General features: G+C 41.0%; 1 protein-coding gene across 1 annotated transcript in view; it reads right to left on the reverse strand.

Moving 5' to 3' along the window:
• Positions 1–338: 338 nt before the first annotated feature.
• LSG1 (large 60S subunit nuclear export GTPase 1) overlaps positions 339–20,198 on the reverse strand; it is a 31,241-nt gene continuing 11,381 nt past the window's right edge. The window contains exons 6-14 of the mRNA XM_054483808.2: positions 19,432–19,492; positions 18,302–18,478; positions 12,018–12,431; positions 10,358–10,459; positions 10,124–10,267; positions 7,920–8,043; positions 5,389–5,468; positions 3,811–3,984; positions 339–1,809 (exon numbers count right to left, since the gene is read on the reverse strand). Of these exons, the coding sequence (XP_054339783.1) occupies positions 1,630–1,809; positions 3,811–3,984; positions 5,389–5,468; positions 7,920–8,043; positions 10,124–10,267; positions 10,358–10,459; positions 12,018–12,431; positions 18,302–18,478; positions 19,432–19,492 (1,456 nt within the window). The 3' untranslated portion in view covers positions 339–1,629. The remainder of the gene's footprint in view (positions 1,810–3,810; positions 3,985–5,388; positions 5,469–7,919; positions 8,044–10,123; positions 10,268–10,357; positions 10,460–12,017; positions 12,432–18,301; positions 18,479–19,431; positions 19,493–20,198) is intronic.

Genomic DNA, 20,198 nt, shown 5'->3' on the forward strand with positions numbered 1-20,198 from the left:
TGTCCTCCTGGACAGTGGGCAGTGATGTGACCGCTCAAAGGCATTTCCTGTTGGCAGAGGTGGCAGGACCTCAGGCACCGTCCTTCTGAAGGAAGGGCTGCAGAGGCCTGGGCGGCCCCTACGGGAGTGGGCAGCCAATGGTGACCATAAATCCCAGCCGTCTGGGGGAGACAGGCCAGCAGCTCAACAGCTTTCTCTTCTGGGAGGGCACGTTGCTTGAATCCGGGAGAGGGAGGTTCCAGTGAGCTGAGATCACGCCACTGCACTCCAGCCTGGGCGACAGAGTGAGACTCGGTCTCAGAAAAAAAAAAGAAAAACAGACATACCAGAGACAGTAATTTATAAAGAAAAGAGGTTTAATTGGCTCACGGTCCTGTAGACTGTACAGGAAGCACAGCAGCTTTTGCTTCTAGGGAGGCCTCAGGAAACATACAATCATGTTAGAAGGCGAAGGAGAAGCACATCTTATACGGCCAGAGCAGGAGGGAGACAGAGGGGAGGTGCCACACACTTTGAAGCAACCAGATGTGATGGGGACTCAATATCACGAGAACAGCACTGAGGGGGTGGTGCTAAACCATTCGTGAGGACTCTGCCCCATAATCCAATCACCTCCCACCAGGCCCCACCTCCCACCAGGGGGCTTACATTTCAACATGAGACTTGGTGAGGACACAGATCCAAACCATATCAATAGTGCTTTCATGCTTTTGATTATCTTTTGTAACTATGTTATTGAACTATAATTTACATACCATACAATTCACCAATGTAAAGTGTGTAATTCAGTGGTCTTAAGCATATTCACAGAGTTATGTGGCCATCGCTACAGTCAATTTTAGGACATTTTTATCACTGCAAAAGACAGACCTCAATCTTCCCATTCCTCCCATCCTGAAGCAACCACTAATCTACTTCCTCTATATGGAGATTTGCTTATTCTGGACATTTTAAATAAGTGGAATAACCAGTGAAGATGGGGGCTAGGTAGTACATACTGCAGCTTCCCTGTCACCTGGTGGTTACGTTCTACATGTTCCTTAGTGGAAGTGAGCCCCCGCTGCACACTAACTGAACCCAAGTCCCTTGTTTAGAGTCGGAGGAACCCAACTAGGACACTCAGAGTGGGGAATTTCTCTTTCACCTTTGTCCCAAATGTGTCTCATGAACCATCCCTTGCAATTTTTTTTCTTGTGATGCAGTCTCACTCTGTCGCCCAGGCTGGAGTGCAGTGGCACAATCTCCATTCACTGCAAACTCTGCCTCCCAGGTTCAAGTGATTCTCCTGCCTCAGCCTCCCAAGTAGCTGGGATTACAGGTGCGCGCCACCACGCCCAGCTAATTTTTTTGTATTTTTAGTAGAGACAGAGTTTCACCATGTTGGTGCGTGAGCCACTGCACCCGACCAGGAGTAGGATTCTCGGGCTCCCAGATGACTCCTTTTCATCATAGTTGGTGTTTCCAGGAGGCCCTTGGTCTTGACATGGAGACTGTTGGGTGCAGCTGTGCTCCACAAGAGCAGGGCCTGTTCTACAGTGCCAGTGTCTTGGGACAGTTCCACAGGCAACAGGCAGCCACTGCTCTTTTCCATCTGCACAATGCAGATGACATTTCTGTTGCAGCCCAACCTCACATATCCAGGTGCTTGTACAGTCTACGACTTTTTTCTTTTTTATTTCTGTTGCCATGTTTTTTCCAGGGCTTCCCCGCCCCGTTCTCAGAGCTCACAGTGGCTGCAGTCACTACACCACTCCCGGGCTTGTAACCCATCACAGCCTGGACTCCTTTGGTCAAAGCCCTCACATTCTCCTAGGAAATAAGAGAAAACATTATCTGAGATGTCAGCAGGCTATCCTTTAAGGGATATGCACAGTACTATTAGTGGACCACTTCAAGATAAAAAGGAGTCAGTCACTCGGTGAACTTCCGCCCCCTCTCCCTTTCACTGGTCCTCTTTCTCCCCCCAGCATGCTGTCTTCAGTTCATCTCTTCCCCCTCCTCATTCCCTCGCCAACTTTGTTTAGTCCCATACTTTCAAATGCCATCTACAACTAGACTTAACACCAGCTGTTTTCTCCCATACTTTCAAATGCCATCTACAACTACACTTAATACCAGCTGTTTTCTGGAAATTTGTCTTAATATCAAGACTTAACCTGCTTCAACCATATTAGAAATGGACTCTAAACAAATTTTAAGTTTACTTAGTTAAAAAAAATTAGTACACTACGATTTGCAAGTTACTTATAATAGTAAAATATTACTCTAGAGGTTAAGGTTTAGACATATGAATTATATTAAAATTATGACAAGTTTTCAGCTTTCTTGTACATAGCTTTTAGAAACCTATAAACATTTACAATTTCAAATTAAATGTTCTGTATGACAGCTATAGGCCCAAGAAGAAACTTGCAATCTTTTTGCATGTTGGTAAATTTTCTTCCAAATACTGGTACGTACCAACTTGAAAATAATTCAAACTAGGAGCTACAAACATCTAAGTTTTATCCCAGCTTTGCAATTTAAAGCAAGTGCCCTTGGGTAACTCAGTCTCTTTGAGCCTCAGTGTCCTCAGGGAATAATACTTGCCTGGCCTGCTTCACAGGCTCATTGTGTGAGGCATGCAGATAAAGCACGGGATAAATACAAAAACATTCTCTGGATACAGCTGATCACCCCATCCTAACCCCTGTCCTATTTTCGCTATAGTAGTCACTTAAAAACAATTTTAAAACTACATTGGGTACAACTATGTGATTTAGCTCTTTTGCATGTAGATCTGACCTTTAAAATACTGCCTACAAATTGTAGCTGTGATATAAGCAACTAAAGTTATCAATATTTTAAAGTGCAGAAGACATTTATGAAGTCTGTTTCTTTAGCACTTTCTATCACCAAATGTGCTGGCTCAGAGAAAAGACAACTGACTAAATGGGTGCAAATATTTGTCAATCATAAATCTGATATGGGACTTGTATCCAGAATATATAAAGAACTCTTACAACTTAATAATAGACATTTCTCTAAAGAAAATATACATGTGCCAATGAGCATATAAAATGATGCTCAGCATCACTAGTAATTAGGGAAATACTAATCAAAACTATAATGCAATACTTCACATGTATTAGGATGGCTAAAATAAAAAAAAGACAGGAAATAATAAACATTGACAAGGATGAGGAGAAAATTAGAAACCTCATACATCACTGGGAGTAATGTAAAACAGCACAGCCACTTTTGGAAAGTTTGGCAATACCTCAAATGTTAAACATGGAGTTACAATACAGCCCAGCAACCCCATGCCTAGGTGTCTACTCAAGAGAGATGAAATCCATGTCTCCACAAAAACCTGTACACAAGTGTTCATTACACCATTATTCATAGGAGCCAAAAAGTGGAAACAACCCAAACGTCCATCAAATGATAGATAAACAAAATGTGGCATATCTATACAATGAAACATTATTCGGTAATAGAAAGGACTGAAATACTGACACATGCTACAACATGGATGAATGTTTAAGATATCATGCTAAATGAAAGAAGCCTGTCACAAAGAGCACATAGTATGATTCCAGTCACGTGAAGTCTCCAGAACAGGCAAATCTGTTCATAATGATTGACTATTGGTTGGCAGGGGCTGGTGGGAAAAGGGGGACAGGCAGTAACCGCTAATAAATAAGGTTTCTTTTGGGGGTTATTAAACCCTTTTTGGGGTTATTAAAATGTGTTTATGGCATGTGATACTCAATAAAGCTGTTATAAAGAGTGTTGGATCAGAAGTTTAAGAAAAGTTTTAAAACTTACTTGATGGAAAAAAGTTTTGTCAACGATATTTTCAATCTGCTTTGCTTTTTTATTTCTGCCTGGCTGCATTTTTATTTCATCACCGTTCGTTTTGTTCTCTAGGAGTCGCTGGTGTTGATGCTGAAAAGTTACAGGATCTCTTCCAGGAGGAGGATGGCAGTACAGCAGCTTACCCTACAAAGACAACATGAATGACAACAGTGCATCCTAACTGCCATCTGTGGCCTCAGAGGAGACAGCTCCACCCAGTCACACTCTGATGGAGCTTTCTGCCTTCTGGTTAAGTTAGCTGAGTTGAGTTTTGGTCCACTGCAGCTGAAGAGTCCTTTTTCTAATACATCAATGGTCAAAATGTTCTAGAGACCTAGCTCTTCCCATGGCGCCCCAGACTAGGATGAAATCTCTTTCTTCTTTTCTCGTTTGCATTGCATTCTCACTCAAGTATTCTTCAGTATACGGACATGATCATACTTATGGTAAATATTTTCCAAAACAAAACTCAAGACACAACTGGACAGTTACGGTAATGCCGGGGTAGACTGTTAAAGTCAGGAGAGTTCCTTGACTCCTGTATGTGGGGTTGCAGACAGTTACGGTAATGCCGGGGTAGACTATTAAAGTCAGGAGAGTTCCTCAACTCCTGTATGTGGGGTTGCAGTTGCTCACTGGGTGCAAGTCTGCCTCTTTCCATCATAAATGATCTGAAGGCTGTGACTATTTTTACCTCATTTTTACATCCTCCACAGTAAGTGGTAATGAATACATGACTTATCCATACCAACAGCATGAACTGCTTTCTTCCTGAACTGAAGGCAAGCCCATACGGTTGCCACTAAGCTCCAAGAGCTCCACTGATGTGGTCTTGAGAAGAGGAGGAAATAAAGCCAAATCCTCACAACTGGTTATTAACAGGGCCCTGTAATGCTTATTTGTGGAAAGAAACTTAATAGATAACACTTACTGGGGGCTCATTATGTGCCAGGCATTGAGCTTAGTGCTACACACACACACACACACACACACACACATACACACTCACACACTCACAGTGTTTTCATTTATTTCCCGTAATAATCTCATGAGATAGGCCCTGTTCATCTCCATTTTACTATGGGGAAACCCCCAAATAGCATGTTCCCATTTGAAAAGGAGAAATAGTAATCTCACAGACTTGTTACATATTTTTACTGAGAAGATGCACGTAAAACAGAACTATTTCTAGCAGGGTTAGCTTTGAAGAAATGTTAGCTGTTGTTATCATTATTAGGCAAATATAGAGATAGGCATATAAACAGCTATACTACGAAGAAGACTGTGACAACAGTTGCAATCATAACAAGCAAAAGGCTGTAGGAGATGAAAAAACCAGATGCATATATTGGTGATTTTCACTCATAATAGATGTTCAGAGATCTCCATCTTTTGTAATCTCTATAATCCATATAATGTTAACTACCCTACATCAAGAACACAATTCCAGTTTCAATGAAAAAATATTTCCTTTATAATCGAACAGGTTGCCATTATCTAAGAACACAGAATGTGTACTGGAGAGCATGAGAGGCAGGGTTCACTTACATTGACATAGTCCTTCAGGATGTAGCGCGCAGATCGAGGCTGGTCTGGCTGTCCATGCGCTGTCATGAATCCTCGCATATCTGTGAAGAGAAAAGAATTTTGCAAAATCTTAGATGACAGAATATCACAACAAAGACAACTGAGGTGATGTAGCTTCTATTACTAACTATGCATTCTTACTCCTAGCTTTTAAAAAATTAGGTATCATTGTAGAATATATATTGTTTAGCATTAAAAACACTAGATAATCCAGGAGAATATTTACTTATATCTGATATCCTAACAACCACCTAGCACCACGCTATGAAAGACAAATTCGATTTCTCTCTACTCCTGTTATTTCTTCTATCTCTTTATTTTATTTTTTGTTGAGATGGAGTCTCGTTCTGTTGCCCAGGCTGGAGTGCAGTGGCACAGTCTTGGCTCACTGCAACCTCCACCTCCCGGGTTCAAGTGATTCTGGTGCCTCAGACTCCCGAGTAGCTGGGATTACAGGCGTGCACCACCACGCCCAGCTAATTTTTGTATTTTTAGTAGAGATGGGGTTTCACCCTGTTGGTCAGGCTGGTCTTGAACTCCTGACCTCAGGTGATCCACTCGCCTTGGCCTCCCAAAGTGCTGGGATTACAGGCGTGAGGCACTACACCCGGCCTCTTTATTTTAAACATTTATTCATGGAGGCTACCTGTAGGAGAATGCTACACTGTCAATACTACTTGCAAAACAGAAAGCAACAGGTAAGTTTTCTTACTGAATGATGTACCTACATTTTTTTCCCCAGTAAGATCCCTTTAATACTAACTCAATTAGAAGAGTAGCAAAACACAGTGGTTAAGAACACGGCTTCAACAGACAGGCTGGGTTCAAAACTCAGCTCCCTCACATACTAGCTGTTGACTGGCTTTTCCAGTTTAGAAGAAAATAGTTAGAATCCTAATTTACACAATATACAACAATAAATTTCGTCAGATTAAAAATCTAAATGTTAAAAAAGTAAGTAAATATTACAGGAAGATAGTTTTCTCTTTTTGGGATGGAGAAGACCTTCCCAAGTAAAACACCAAACCCAGTTAAATCAAAAAGGAAAAATATAGTCTATTAAAATTGTCAACTTCTTTGGGGCCAAGGAAACCATAAATTAACATTGGAAAAAATGTGTAGCACATATAACAAAGAACTTCTACAAATCATTAAGACAGAACCATGTATAGGAAAATGTGATTCCCAGAAGAAAAATAAATGGTCACAAAACATTTGGAAAGATGCTCAACTTCACTAGTATTTAAAGAAATACAAAGTAAAATGAGAGTAATCTGGCAATATCTTTGCAAATTTACTGTCAGAGATTTTCTTCTATAATGGACTTGCAGATAGTGAACTTAGAAACTGTACATGTGGTCATTTGCTTTTACAAACTGGCTTTTTCCTTACTCGGATTTTATCAGGCAGCATTAGATGAAACATCTTAAAAGACTCACATTATTTTCAGTTGTATCGGAAGTACAATCAAACTGAAAGTATGGTGGAAGTCCACCTTTCTGCATTTTGCAGGCTAACATCCTGGAGGGAGATCTCACCCAGGCTATTCCACTGACCAGCCACCTCACCTTGGGTCAGCTCAGGCTCCGGGTTCAGATGATTATTCTTAAAAGCAGGGGCTAGGAGGTGAGGTGATCTTTAAGGTCTTTTCTTGTTCTATGAATCTGTAATTAGACTAGTCTTACCACAAGTGTTTAGTATTTATCCTCTTTAGAGTCTCTAAGTTCAAGGTTTGATTTAAGTGTGATTCATATTAAATCACCTTTCACCTTTCTCTGCCAGTAAATACTCAAATAAGCTGAACTCCTTCCCAGCCAGCGGCAATCCCTTTAAAGGCAAGTCACACACGCATGGAAATGTTTCCCACGCTGCTATTTTATTTTTATTTTTATTTTTTTAGGTAGACACAAGGTTCTCCAGGCCACCTTTAAAGTTTACATTTAAGGCAAGAAATCATAGGTTCTCATGTGGAATTGGGATAAAACATGGAGGTGGGAGAGCTGTGGACTCATTTTAATGTCAAATAAATTTACAGGGGCTGATGGGAGAGGAAGGAGGATGCTTTGTGCCCCTATCCTAACCAAGCTCCACTCTGTCCCCGTCTCTGAGGGGTCTCCCTTTGGGTGCGCCCCTCCTAACTCTCCTGTCTCGCTGTGGTGCGCGGATTCATTTTCTTCCACACATCCGCTTTCTTCTTGTTTGGGAGAAGACTCCAGAAAGAGCCAACACAGCCTGCGATGAGAACCCCTGTGCTGCACGTGGGTACCATCAAAGCAGCAAACGTCCTAAAAGCTTTTTGCACTTTAGGTTACTTTGTAGGCAAGGCCCGCAAAGACAAAAGATGGCTGGAAAGATGGCTTGAAAAATGCTGAAGAAATATTATAAATTTTTATCTTTGCAGAACAGCATTTCTGGTACTATTACTATTCTTATTTCTATTCATTAGGTATACTGTTATTTTTGTTCACGTTTTCTAATGAATCACAACTTACATCCATAAGCTGTCAACAGTTCCTCCGATGTTGGAGGTCGGTGGGGATCTTCATCCTCTCTAGGCTTTACGATGTTAATGCCATAGGTAGCTTCTAAAACATGTCTTGGAATATTCTGGCAAACGTAGCTTGTCAGGGAATCCATTCTCTTGAACTGACTCCCTCCTCCCCATGGCATACAAATCGTGCCTCTAAGAACATGGTACTTCATCCCTCGTATGACAAACACTCTCTCCTCTCCAAAGGAAGAGTATAGTTTTTGATTAATCTAAAAAGACTCAGTTGTTTTTTCCCTTTTAAACAAGGCCTTAAGCTCCCACGACTCCTCCATATGAATTCATTTAAAGTAATAATTTAAAATATATCTGAAACAGACTTTAAAGATGACACATTTCTACCCTGAAAAGATTACACATTTGTGATTCTAATTTAGAGATAAAGCAAGGGGAGTCTCTGTTTCTAATGTCTACAGTTATGCAGGATTACTTTTCCTCCTTTGTCTAATCTCCATAGTTTGTCTAAATTTTCCTTGCGCCACTAACAATATTCCACCTTGTACTAGTTATTCACGTACATGCCTCATGTGCCCCAATAGACTGATGCTTCGTAAAGGGCAGGAGCCATCTCTATTTATGCCCTATCCTCCACAGTACCTAACCTAAGGCTACCTGCAATAAATAATTCATGTCTCACTATTAATTTACAGAGAAACTTAAGAGGCCGGGCATGGTGGCTCACGCCTGTAATCCCAGCACTTTGGGAGGTCGAGGCGGGCAGATTATCTGAGGTTGTGTTTGAGACCAGCTTGGCCAACATGGTGAAACCCCATCTCTACCAAAAAAAAAAAAAAAAAGTAACTGGGCGTGGTGGCGCGTGCCTGTAATCCCAGCTACTCAGGAGGCTGAGGCAGGAGAATTGCTTGAACCCAGGAGGTGGAGGTTGCAGTGAGCCGAGATCGCACCACTGCACTCCAGCCTGGGTGACAGAGCCAGACTCCATCTCAAAAAAAAAAAAAAAAAAAAAAAAAGCTATATACTTTTTCATATATGTGTATCTATGAATAAGCTGTGGCCTTAAGTGTAGTTATGAAGGGAATTTTACTCTACTTACAAGCCAGCGGATTAGTGTGCCAATTTCATGAAGTCTCCTGTTTTCTGCTAGTATCTACAAAACAATAATAGACTAACTTATTAGCTTGTAAGTACAGTGAAATCTCAGACCTTGCAGTTTTTTTTTTTCTTTCGTTTTCTTTTTTCTTAAAGACAAGAGTCTCGCTTTGCGGCCCAGGCTGGAGGGCAGGGGCACCATCTCAGCTCACTGCAACCTCCGCCTCCCAGGTTCAAGAGATTCTCGTGCCTCAGCCTCCCGAGTAGCTGGGACTACAGGTGCGCACCACCACGCCCAGCTAATTTTTGTATTTTAGTAGAGACAGGGTTTCGCCATGTTGGCCAGGCTGGTCTCAAAACCTGGCCTTAAGTGATCCGCCTGCCACGGCCTCCCAAAGTGTTGGGGTTACAGGCATGAACCACCACACCTGGCCCCTGCATAGTTCTTAACAAATCCATCTTTGAGTCTTTCTTTCATGCCGGACACTGTCCTAGATGCTTTATGTAAGTTAATTCATTATGCTGCCGAGAGGTAGCAGAGTTCCTAATTTGCTGCTTACTAGCTGTAAGAGCTTAGATAAATTATTTAATTTCTCTGTGCCTCAGTTTCCTCAAGTTTGAGGAAATGGGAATAACAGCAGTATCTGCCTTAAGTGTTGCTTTTTGAGGATTAAAAGATATTTGGTTAGGGTTTAGAAAAGCACATAGCAAGTATTCAATATATGTTAGCTATACTGATTAAATATAATCAACCGTGAGATAGATTTTCCCCCACTTAGAGAAAAGGAAAAGTATTTGGGAAGGTTAAGCAAGTTTTCCAAGGTCATTCAAATGCTTACACGGCATTGTTAAATAGGTTTGCAACTTGGAACTGAGTATGTGAAACCTGGTTTCTCCCATTTCCTCAAGGCTACACTGCTGAAATCAGGAAATGAGCCTCTAATTCTGAAGTTCTCATGCTATCTCACAGTATAGACTTGTGCAGGTCACTAGTATTTTCAATTCTTCATCAAATCTGAATCCCTCAAATGCCCAAAATAAACCTGAAGTCCTAATACGCACGTAATAACTAGAGTGTTTCCAAAGCAGAAAGGATATTAATGATACAGGTGGAACATGATCTCTCATCTGATCGATTGGGAGGATTCCGCTGCAAGTCATTTCTGCCTTGGTAGACACGAAAGATGGCATCACCAAGCCAGGACAGTCACACAGGCAAAGGCCAGGCTCCACGTAGAGAGTCTGGAAGACAAGCAAGAGGTTTGAGCCAGGTATACAACAGATAAAAGGAAGAAAGAGCTGCATGTGAGTGGCAAAGCACCACAGAAATACCTGAAAGTGCTTTGTGTGACCAGGCGTGGCAGACACAGATACTTTCTTGTTGCCCATGATGGTGTTGATTGTTGAACTCTTACCAACATTAGGGTAGCCCACCTAGAAGAGACTCAGAAGTTACCAAACAGTAAAACTACATCTATCAAAAGACTCAAAGATATGACATAGATGGTGGCAAGACTAGCATAAGCATCTGATTACTTTAGAAAATTATTTGAAATCCATGCTCTATGTGTTTGTTGAGACATCTTTTTTCTCCTGTGGTGTGGGTATATTTGTTCAGACATGTCTCCAGTGACAAATGACCAAGCTATGCACATTTTAATTGTATAGGTTTTGCTGTTAACAGCAGATGCTACAGAAAATTTCATCCCCTTGTTCCCAGCCTTCCCTCACTGCCCCATCTACAGACAGTGGTTTCCATCGCATCTTCCACGCTGGGTGAGGCTGATCGGATGGACATTTGAATAATCACAACACACAATTATTTTTAATTTTCAGTCACTTTTTAGTTAAAGCCAAGCAGAATGTCTGGTATGTGGCAGGTGATCAGTAAGTGTTTGCAGAATTTCTAGGGTAAGAAATTCAGAAAATGAGGGAGGATGCTCAGTTTTTCCATAAATGTGAGAAAACTTGTAGAGAAGCTGAACTTTCTGATACAAATTTTTAGCAACAATATAGAGAATGAAGCTTTAAAGCTCAGAGACATTAAGCAACTTTCCCTGCGTTCCTAACAAATTAGTTCTACTGCTGAATTGGGAAATTACACCTAGGTCTGCCTGATTCCACAGACAGCTCTTTCAACTACTGCACTAAAATAAGATGCTAATCTACTGTAGTCATTTTAAACAGGCATTTTGGGGCAGAGAGAAGGGGGCTCAAAACTAACTAGGATTAGCTACACTTAGCATGTAACTGAAAAGCTAGGAGACTTTAAGCGTGCCGTGGTCTCCTTTCCCTCACTGTCCTATTCTGGATAGATCGTTATAATAAATACCTTCTCTAACATCCACATCTCCTTAGCTAAGGATGGGGCCATCTAGAGCCACGCTGTAGCCCCTCGGGGTTTGCACACTTCCGCAGCCACTTCTGGAATTAGGGTATATAAAGCTGGGGGTGTGATCTGCTTTCCCCTATCTACTATGCAGTGTTTACACAACTAATGCATTTGTCATATTTTGTCCAGCCCCAAGATGCTGGGATTCTCCCTGTTAAGCATCTGGAACATTTACAGCGTAAGCTGGCAAGGATCACAGGGTGCCCAAAGAACACTGGGCTTAAGTCTGAAGACAACATTAACATCTCTCTCATTCTGCTCTCTCAGTACTTCACATGGCAGGAAAAGCTGAACTGAAAGATCTCTCCCATTCTGCTGTCTCGGTACTTCACACGGCAGGAAAAGCTGAACTGAAAGGAGACTGGAGAATACATTTAATGTGAATAGGTATGTTACCAACATAGGCCTTGAGGAAGCTGATTCCTTTGAGTTGGGCTCTGTCTATCCCACTGCCTAATCCCATGATGCCAGTGGGCAACAAGAGGGCAACGTTCCCTATGATGCCGGAAGCCTGGTTGGTCTTTGGGGTCGTGCAGCTACTGAAAAATGGGGATTAAAGACAATCATGTGGTAACAGTGTTATGACATATGTCATCTTACCAGTCCGACCGTAAGTTGCCCATCTTTCACCTTTCTCCCGGTGTGTAGCTCCTTAAAGAGCTCTAGTAACTCCTGCTTGGATACCAGATGGCTAAAATTGTGTATCTGCCTCTTCTGTGGGGTTTTCCTGCTCCGAGCCTCAGAATCTGCAGTAGAGCTTTCCTTCCAGTCCTGGCCACAGTCCTCTTCCTCGGGACCGTCTTCTTCTGAGCATGTCTGCCAGTCATCTTCCTCCTCCTCTGGACAGTCCTCATACTCACTGTCATCTTCATCAGTTGTGGGATTTTCACTAAGTGAAGGAGAATCCCTGGCTGGGAGATGTTCAGTCTCACTGTGGGAAATTTCAGCCTCGTCGAAACTGGAGTGTTCAAACTCAGTTGTGTTGCTTTGTCCATCATCTCTGTTTGCCTCTTCCTGATAAAATTATAGAAACGCTCAGAAGTACATAACTGCAGTTTCCACTCTAGTAAAATACTTAATGAGTTGTAAGATGGACAGAGGACGGCTGGGCATGGTGGCTCAAGCCTGGAATCCCAGCATTTCGGGAGGCCAAGGTGCGCAGATCATTTGAAGTCAGGAGTTTGAGACTAGCCTGACCAACATGGTGAAACCCCGTCTCTACTAAAAATACAAAAATTAGCCAGGCGTGGTGGTGCACACCTGTAATCCCAGCTACTTGGGAGGCTGAGGCAGGAGAACTGCTTGAATCTGAGCGGCAGAGGGTGCAGTGAGCTGAGATGGTGCCACTGCACTCCAGCCTGGGCGACAGACAAGGCTCTGTCTCACAAAAAAAAAAAAAAAAAAAGAAAGATGAAAAGAGGACAAGCAAAGTTCGACGGAGATGGAAAGGTGAATATAGGGAGGAGACAATGAAAGCCTTTCAGTTCAGTGCCGTGACAGACAACCATCGAGGGTGGCGCCCTCTTGGAGGGGAGGAGAACTGGACCTTCCCTTCACTTTTTTACTTTATGTGTTTCTATACTATTTGAACTCTGTACAAAGAACATGTATGACTTTTGTAATTTAAAATAACTCTTTAGGCCGGGCGCTACGGCTCACGCCTGTAATCCCCGCACTTGGGTGGCTGAGGTGGGGGGATCACTCAAGGCCAGGAATTCAAAACCAGTCTGGGCAACAGAGCAAGACTGGGTCTCTACAAAAACAAACAAAACAACAACAACAACAAATCTCTTCAAAGACAGCAAGGGGAAAAGCTTATGTTAAACTGAACTCTTTGACAGTACGTTATTTTGCAATGGGCTGCACGATAAAACAAAGCATTTCTCAGGAACAATAACACATTTAACATACCCTTCTCTGCACAAAGCAAGGGCGGACTTTGCCATTTGCAGTTCATTTTACATTTGTATTTTCAAAGACGGTGGTTGGCATGTTTAAAAAAAATCTGCTATTCTCTCATAATTGCTTTTAGAAGTCAAAGCACCATGGAGCACACACAGATCCCTGTGTGTGAAATGTGACAGCAAAACTCAACTCCACATGTGGAAATTATTTACCGATGAAAGATTCCCTTTGGAAAGCGAAAGGTAAAAATCATTTACTACTCATGGGTGTGTCAATTCTTCTGAATCCCTCTTGACAACAAAGCAGAAATAAGGGTGAATTTGTTGGGACTTGAAAGTGATGGAAACCTTGTATCATTTCCAAGTAATTGTGTTAGAATGATTAACAAGGACAGAAGGGGACACAATGAACTCAAACATGTATCTTAAATCTTAAGAAAGCGGAAATAAAAACAAAATGTCAGGAAAAATAGGTATGATTTAACAATCAAGCCTGGCAACTCAAAAAGAAACCTGGCTTATGAGAGAAATATAGAACTGGAAGCAATTTCTATGGTAAATGAGCAGCGAAGGTAAAGAAGTCAGTGTCCTCACTGTGGGCTCTTTTGAGTCATTTTCAAATATGAAAGTAGCATAAAAACAAGAATGTGAACTGAACATGAATGTGTAGTAGAAAAACTACAGCGGGGAGCAGTTCAGCTTCAGGAAAAGTACTAAAGACAATCAAAGGACTTTGCCATAATTATGTTAAAAATTAAAAGAAGGAAAAAGTCAACCTTTTGGGGAACACAGTGCAATTTCAAGGTGACCAAAGGAAACCAGAGATACTCAACTCAGAATTGGGCTGTGTCTTTTGAAAAATGTCACATTTTTTCAGAACATTCACATTTTTCAAACAACTGAAGTTGAACAACTATAGAAGATGACCCAAACTTTCAGGCAAGAAAACAGTGAATATCAAGCTACTTCTAATACATTCATGTTTGATACCCAAATTACAGATATTAGTAACAAGTTACAAGTAAGACTTCACAACCTGAGAAATCATGGAAAACAGCAGAGAGTCCAGAAAACTTGGGAGAAGCAAATGGCGCCTCACTCTTAAAAAGGAGGAAAGAATATCTTCCATAAACTATACACTGTTAATCCAGACACTGACATTAAAACAATTCTACAGGTGACCTGGTGAGCCCTAAAAATAAGACAGTCATCAACAGGAGGCAGTGAGTTCCCTGAAAACTGATCATGCAAAAAATTTCACTTCCCTTTGTTATCTGCTACTTGGTTAGTAAATCAAGAAGGCCACAGATGCAGAAACTAATCTCTTCCATTTTTGATAGGGTTATTGCATCAGGGCAGAGCAATATAATGATAAGTATCTATTTTAAAACTTCAGCAAGACATTGACTTCCAGGAAAGACTGGAAACAACAGAAATAATGGTTTAACAGGGCAAACTATTCTTCTGCCTAAGAATGGTAAGTATCTATACTTACTGCCGAGAAGATTAAATGAGTAAAATATGTAAAGTGTTTAGAATAGTGGTGTCTGGTAAAGAATACGTTTTTATTAACTGATTAATTTTATGGGTTAGTTTTAATTAATTATAGTAATAATTATTATTGGTATATTCTTGTGAATATATCTATATTCACAAAAAAACACTTGGCATCAGTCAATCCTAAGTCAAAAGAACAAAGCTGGAGGCATCACGCTACCTGACTTCAAACTATACTACAAGGCTACAGTAACCAAAACAGCATGGCTACAGTAACCAAAACAGCATGGTACTGGTACCAAAACAGACATATAGACCAATGGGACAGAACAGAGCCCTCAGAAATAATGCCGCACATCTATAACTATCTGATCTCTGACAAACCTGACAAAAATAAGCAATGGGGAAAGGATTCCCAATTTAATAAATGGTGCTGGGAAAACTGGCTAGCCATATGTAGAAAGCTGAAACTGGATCCCTCCCTTACACCTTATACAAAAATTAATTCAAGATGGATTAAAGACTTACATGTTAGACCTAAAACCATAAAAACCCTAGAAGAAAACCTAGGCAATACCATTCAGGACACAGGCATGGGCAAGGACTTCATGTCTAAAACACCAGAAGCAATGGCAACAAAAGCCAAAATTGACAAATGGGATCTAATTAAACTAAAGAGCTTATGCACAGCAAAAGAAACTACCATCAGAGTGAACAGGCAACCTACAGAATGGGAGAAAATTTCTGCAACCTACTCATCTGACAAAGGGCTAATATCCAGAATCTACAATGAACTCCAACAAATTTACAAGAAAAAAACAAACAACCCCATCAAAAAGTGGGCGAAGGATATGAACAGACACTTCTCAAAAGAAGACATTTATGCAGCCAAAAAACACGTGAAAAAATGCTCATCATCACTGGCCATCAGAGAAATGCAAATCAAAACCACAATGAGATACCATCTCACACCAGTTAGAATGGCGATCATTAAAAAGTCAGGAAACAACAGGTGCTGGAGAGGATGTGGAGAAATAGGAACACTTTTACACTGTTGGTGGGACTGTAAACTAGTTCAACCATTGTTGAAGACAGTGTGGCGATTCCTCAGGGATCTAGAACTAGAAATACCATTTGACCCAGCCATCCCATTACTGGGTATATACTCAAAGGATTATAAATCATGCTGCTATAAAGACACATGCACACGTATGTTTACTGCAGCACTATTCACAATAGCAAAGACTTGGAAACAACCCAAATGTCCAACAATGATAGACTGGATTAAGAAAATGTGGCACATATACACCATGGAATACTATGCAGTCATAAAAAATGATGAGTTCATGTCCTTTGTATGGACATGGATGAAGCTGGAAACCATCATTCTCAGCAAACTATCGCAAGGACAAAAAACCAAACACCGCATGTTCTCACTCATAGGTGGGAATTGAACAATGAGAACACATGGACACAGGAACAGGAACATCACACGCCGGGGACTGTTGTGGGGTGGGGGGAGGGGGGAGGGATAGCATTAGGAGATATACCTAATGTAAATGACAAGTTAATGGGTGCAGCACACCAACATGGCACATGTATACATATGTAACAAACCTGCACATTGTGCACATGTACCCTAAAACTTAAAGTATGATAATAATAAAATTAAAAAAAAAAAAAAGAGGCAACCTTAAAAAAAAAAACAAACCAAAAAAAAAAACCACTTGGCATAGAGTGCTGCTAGTAAGTCCACAAAAGATCACAGAGCTGTATCCTTGGACCTAGCCTGTTCAACGATGTTATCAATGACACGAAAATTCACAGTTAGAAGGCGAGGAAATGCTAACTGCACACTCTAAAACGAACTCTACCTTGGTACTAAACCATTAACATATTTAAAACGAACAGTACTCTCCTAAGTTGAGGTAAAACAGAACAAATATCTTTCCATGTAAAGATGGGATGAGGTTTGCTTAGTAAGTTTTTTTTTTTTTTTTGGATATTTGAGGGATTCGGTTGCTCACAGGTTCAATGAGCCAAGAGCAAACAGCTTCTGAAAGGGGGTGAACTAACAGAAACTGAATTAACGTGAATATCCTGATCACAGAAATATGAATGCTCTGTATACACCCTAGGCAAATACCACCTGGAATAACGTATTCAATTAGGTGTGGCTAGTTTTGCCTGTGGTCCTGGCGCAAGAAGACAGGCACCCAGGATGGGTGTCCCAGAGCTGGTGTCTATGAGGAGTATGGAAGCTGAAAATGCACAGCTGCAGGAGAGAACCGAAGGGACAAAGAGTCCTCAGATCAAAGGGTAGGGTGGCTGACTTCGTTCCACTGAATGGAAGAACTTTCTACATTTAGAGGTAAAAAGAAATGAGTTACCTGGTCTCGAGCATCCTGTCGCTTAAAGTAGTCAAAGAGAAATATGCAACTTTGACAGGGAAGTGGAGGAAGAAACTCCTTCACACAGTTAGAGGTGAGAGCTTATACACTGAGCTCACGGAGGGGTGGGTGTTGTATTCATAACCCAGCTCAACACACACTCCACAGTCAACAGATGCCTGATAAACAGAGACAGGAGAAAAGGACAGGGAAAAAGACAGTACTTCTTAAGTCTCTCCATCTCTGTGATTCTAATTACTAATTTCTTTCCATAGTTGTTACTATTATTATTATTATTTTGAGACAGAGTTTCGCTCTTGTTGCCCAGGCTGGAGTGCAATGGTGTGATCTCGGTTCACTACAACCTCCGCCTCCCGGGTTCAAGCAATTCTCCTGCCTCAGCCTCCTGAGTAGCTGGGATTACAGGCACCCGCCACCACGCCCGGCTAATGTTGTATTTTTAGTAGAGATGGGGTTTCTCCATGTCGATAAGGCTGGTCTCAAACTCCCGACCTCAGGTGATCCACCCCTCTTGGCTTCCCAAAGTGCTGGGATTACAGGAGTGAGCCACGGCACCTGGCCCTCTTATAGATATTATTTTATTCAAAAGTAAAAATAGAGCCCAAACTACTTTTGCAAAATTTAGGCTAAAAGATAAAATATGTGGTATATCCTAATTTAGGGTTACTTAGTTTCTCTGTTTTCAAAACAAAGTCAAAAGAGATTCTAATCAAGTCCTGAGAAGTGACTACATCCTTCACTTGTACCCTTGTGTTCTGACTTCTCTTAAAAGCAGTTACAGGGTCACTGTGGAACTTCCTATACAATTACCTGTCTACAACCTTTTAAAAAAATTAACAAATACAGCTAATATCAGTGTGTAACAACACTGGAGATGTCAGACTGTCCAACAACCACAGAGAAAGTAACTTTGTGATTCACTTTTTATAGGTCATCCTAATCCAGCACACAGGGGAAAAACTCTAATTCCCACAGATTTTCAATAAGAATAAACAAAACACAAAGGAAGCACATTAATGAGAAATCAAAATCCCCCTCTTTGAAACCCAACTTACAATGTCCCTCAGATTACCTCAGAGTCACCATTCAGAGGAATGGCTCCAGCCAAAGCTGACCAGAAAATAACCTTCACATCTTCTTTTTCAAAGTACGTGGCCCAGGCACTCCGCTGCTCAGCAGTCAGCAAGTCTGCCTTGTTGATCAGAATGACGTTCTCCTTACTGGCATCTATTTCTTTCACATAACATTCCTAAGCAAGACAAAGAGATTTAGAAAGACCTCTTCAAACAAGTAAAAAATGAGGCTAATTATATTAAAGATCCCAATACAAGTTTTTACTGCCCTCTGTTTTAAATCATTTCCTAATTTAAACATTTTTAATCATGACACATTATACTAATCCTTTCAGTAAGCTTTGAAAAGAAGTTCCACCATTAATATTTTTGTTATGCACCAGTGGGTTTAAAAATAATCTGGGCCAGGCATGGGGGCTCACGCCTGTAATTCCAGCACTTTGGGAGGTGGAGGAGGGAGGATTGCTTGAGCCCGGGAGTTCGAGACCAGCCTGGGCAATATGACAAGATCTTGTCTCTACAAAAAATTAGATATATATAAGATAGTAATAAATAAATAAATAAATAAATAAATATGTATTACAGTTCTCAAAAAGAAATATGAATACCTCACATATTATACAATGTTTTGTTAACTAACCCAAAGCTATATATATTACATTATTTCATGGGATTCTCACACGTTAGTTATTAGCCCCTGTGGTGTTTCATAAACTTAGTTCACTTGTAAAATACCACAGGGAGTCATAACTAAAGTGTGAGAAGACAGAACTTTATGGGATGAATTAAAAAGTGAAGTGACTGACAATACGCTAAAATAAATAAAATGCTATTTCAACTGGTGTTTCCTGAAAAATGGGAAACCGGCAAATGCCTTAAGTGGCTTCTAAACTAAAAGCTAGAAAGCTCATTTAAGTGTCTGTGCCTTCCTGCAGATGGAAACAATTGTTTGAGAAAACACCTGTCTCAACAGTGGCATTCTGCAAGCTCCTGACCTCGGAAGGAGGGAAGGCCTCATTAAACGAAGGCAGAGAGGGCAGAATGTATGCCTACAGTCATTGCTGAGTGATGCGGTCCTCTCACTGCTGCTCAAAGGACTGATGTTTGAATTTTGTCAAACTTGACTTACCAAATCCTCACATCTAAACAGGAGTGGGTTTCGAGCATCTACTATCTGGACCACAATATCACTGAAAAACAAACACGAGATAGACCAATCACTGTGAAGTGAAAGGGATTTTCCTAACCACATAATAATGGCCAGAGTAGTAAACCCTGGCAATATATTAAGCACTGGACATATATTAACTTTTTAAGGTATCATTATTCCTGGTTTATATATGAGTGACTTAAGGCTCAGGGCAGTTAAGTAACTTGCCCAAGGCCACCAGCTAGTAACGCAGCCAGAATGGGAACCCAGGCAGCCTGGACCAGAGGTGATGCTCTTAATCATAACGTGCTATTGCTCTCATACAGCCTAGAGGGGTTCGGATGATGTTTCATTGCTAAGACATCCACCATACTTCTATTAAACTCTCCTGGTGAGATAAAAGAGTATTCCAAACACTTCACTCTAAGGCGAAGTCTACTAAATATTCAATCCCCAATCTGCCCTCATGTTAAGGCCTCAAAAGAAAACTAGTAAATCACTTGTTGACAGCTGCCACTATTGAACCTAGTATCTTATTTAAACCCAGGAATAACAAGGAAGAAAGCATATTTTTGGCAAACAATCATCCACCAATTCCAACAATGTGTTTAAATGGCAAAAAGACAAAACGGGAAGGTATGAACTTAGGTTGCCCGGCTGAAGCAGGAATGGCAAGTCCAACTTCTTCCATCACATATAAGAAGGTACAGCAATAAGACAACTTTCTGCAGCTGGTGGCAAGCCCC

This window comes from Pongo pygmaeus, chromosome 2, assembly GCF_028885625.2.
Source record: "Pongo pygmaeus isolate AG05252 chromosome 2, NHGRI_mPonPyg2-v2.0_pri, whole genome shotgun sequence".
Lineage (NCBI taxonomy): Eukaryota > Metazoa > Chordata > Mammalia > Primates > Hominidae > Pongo > Pongo pygmaeus.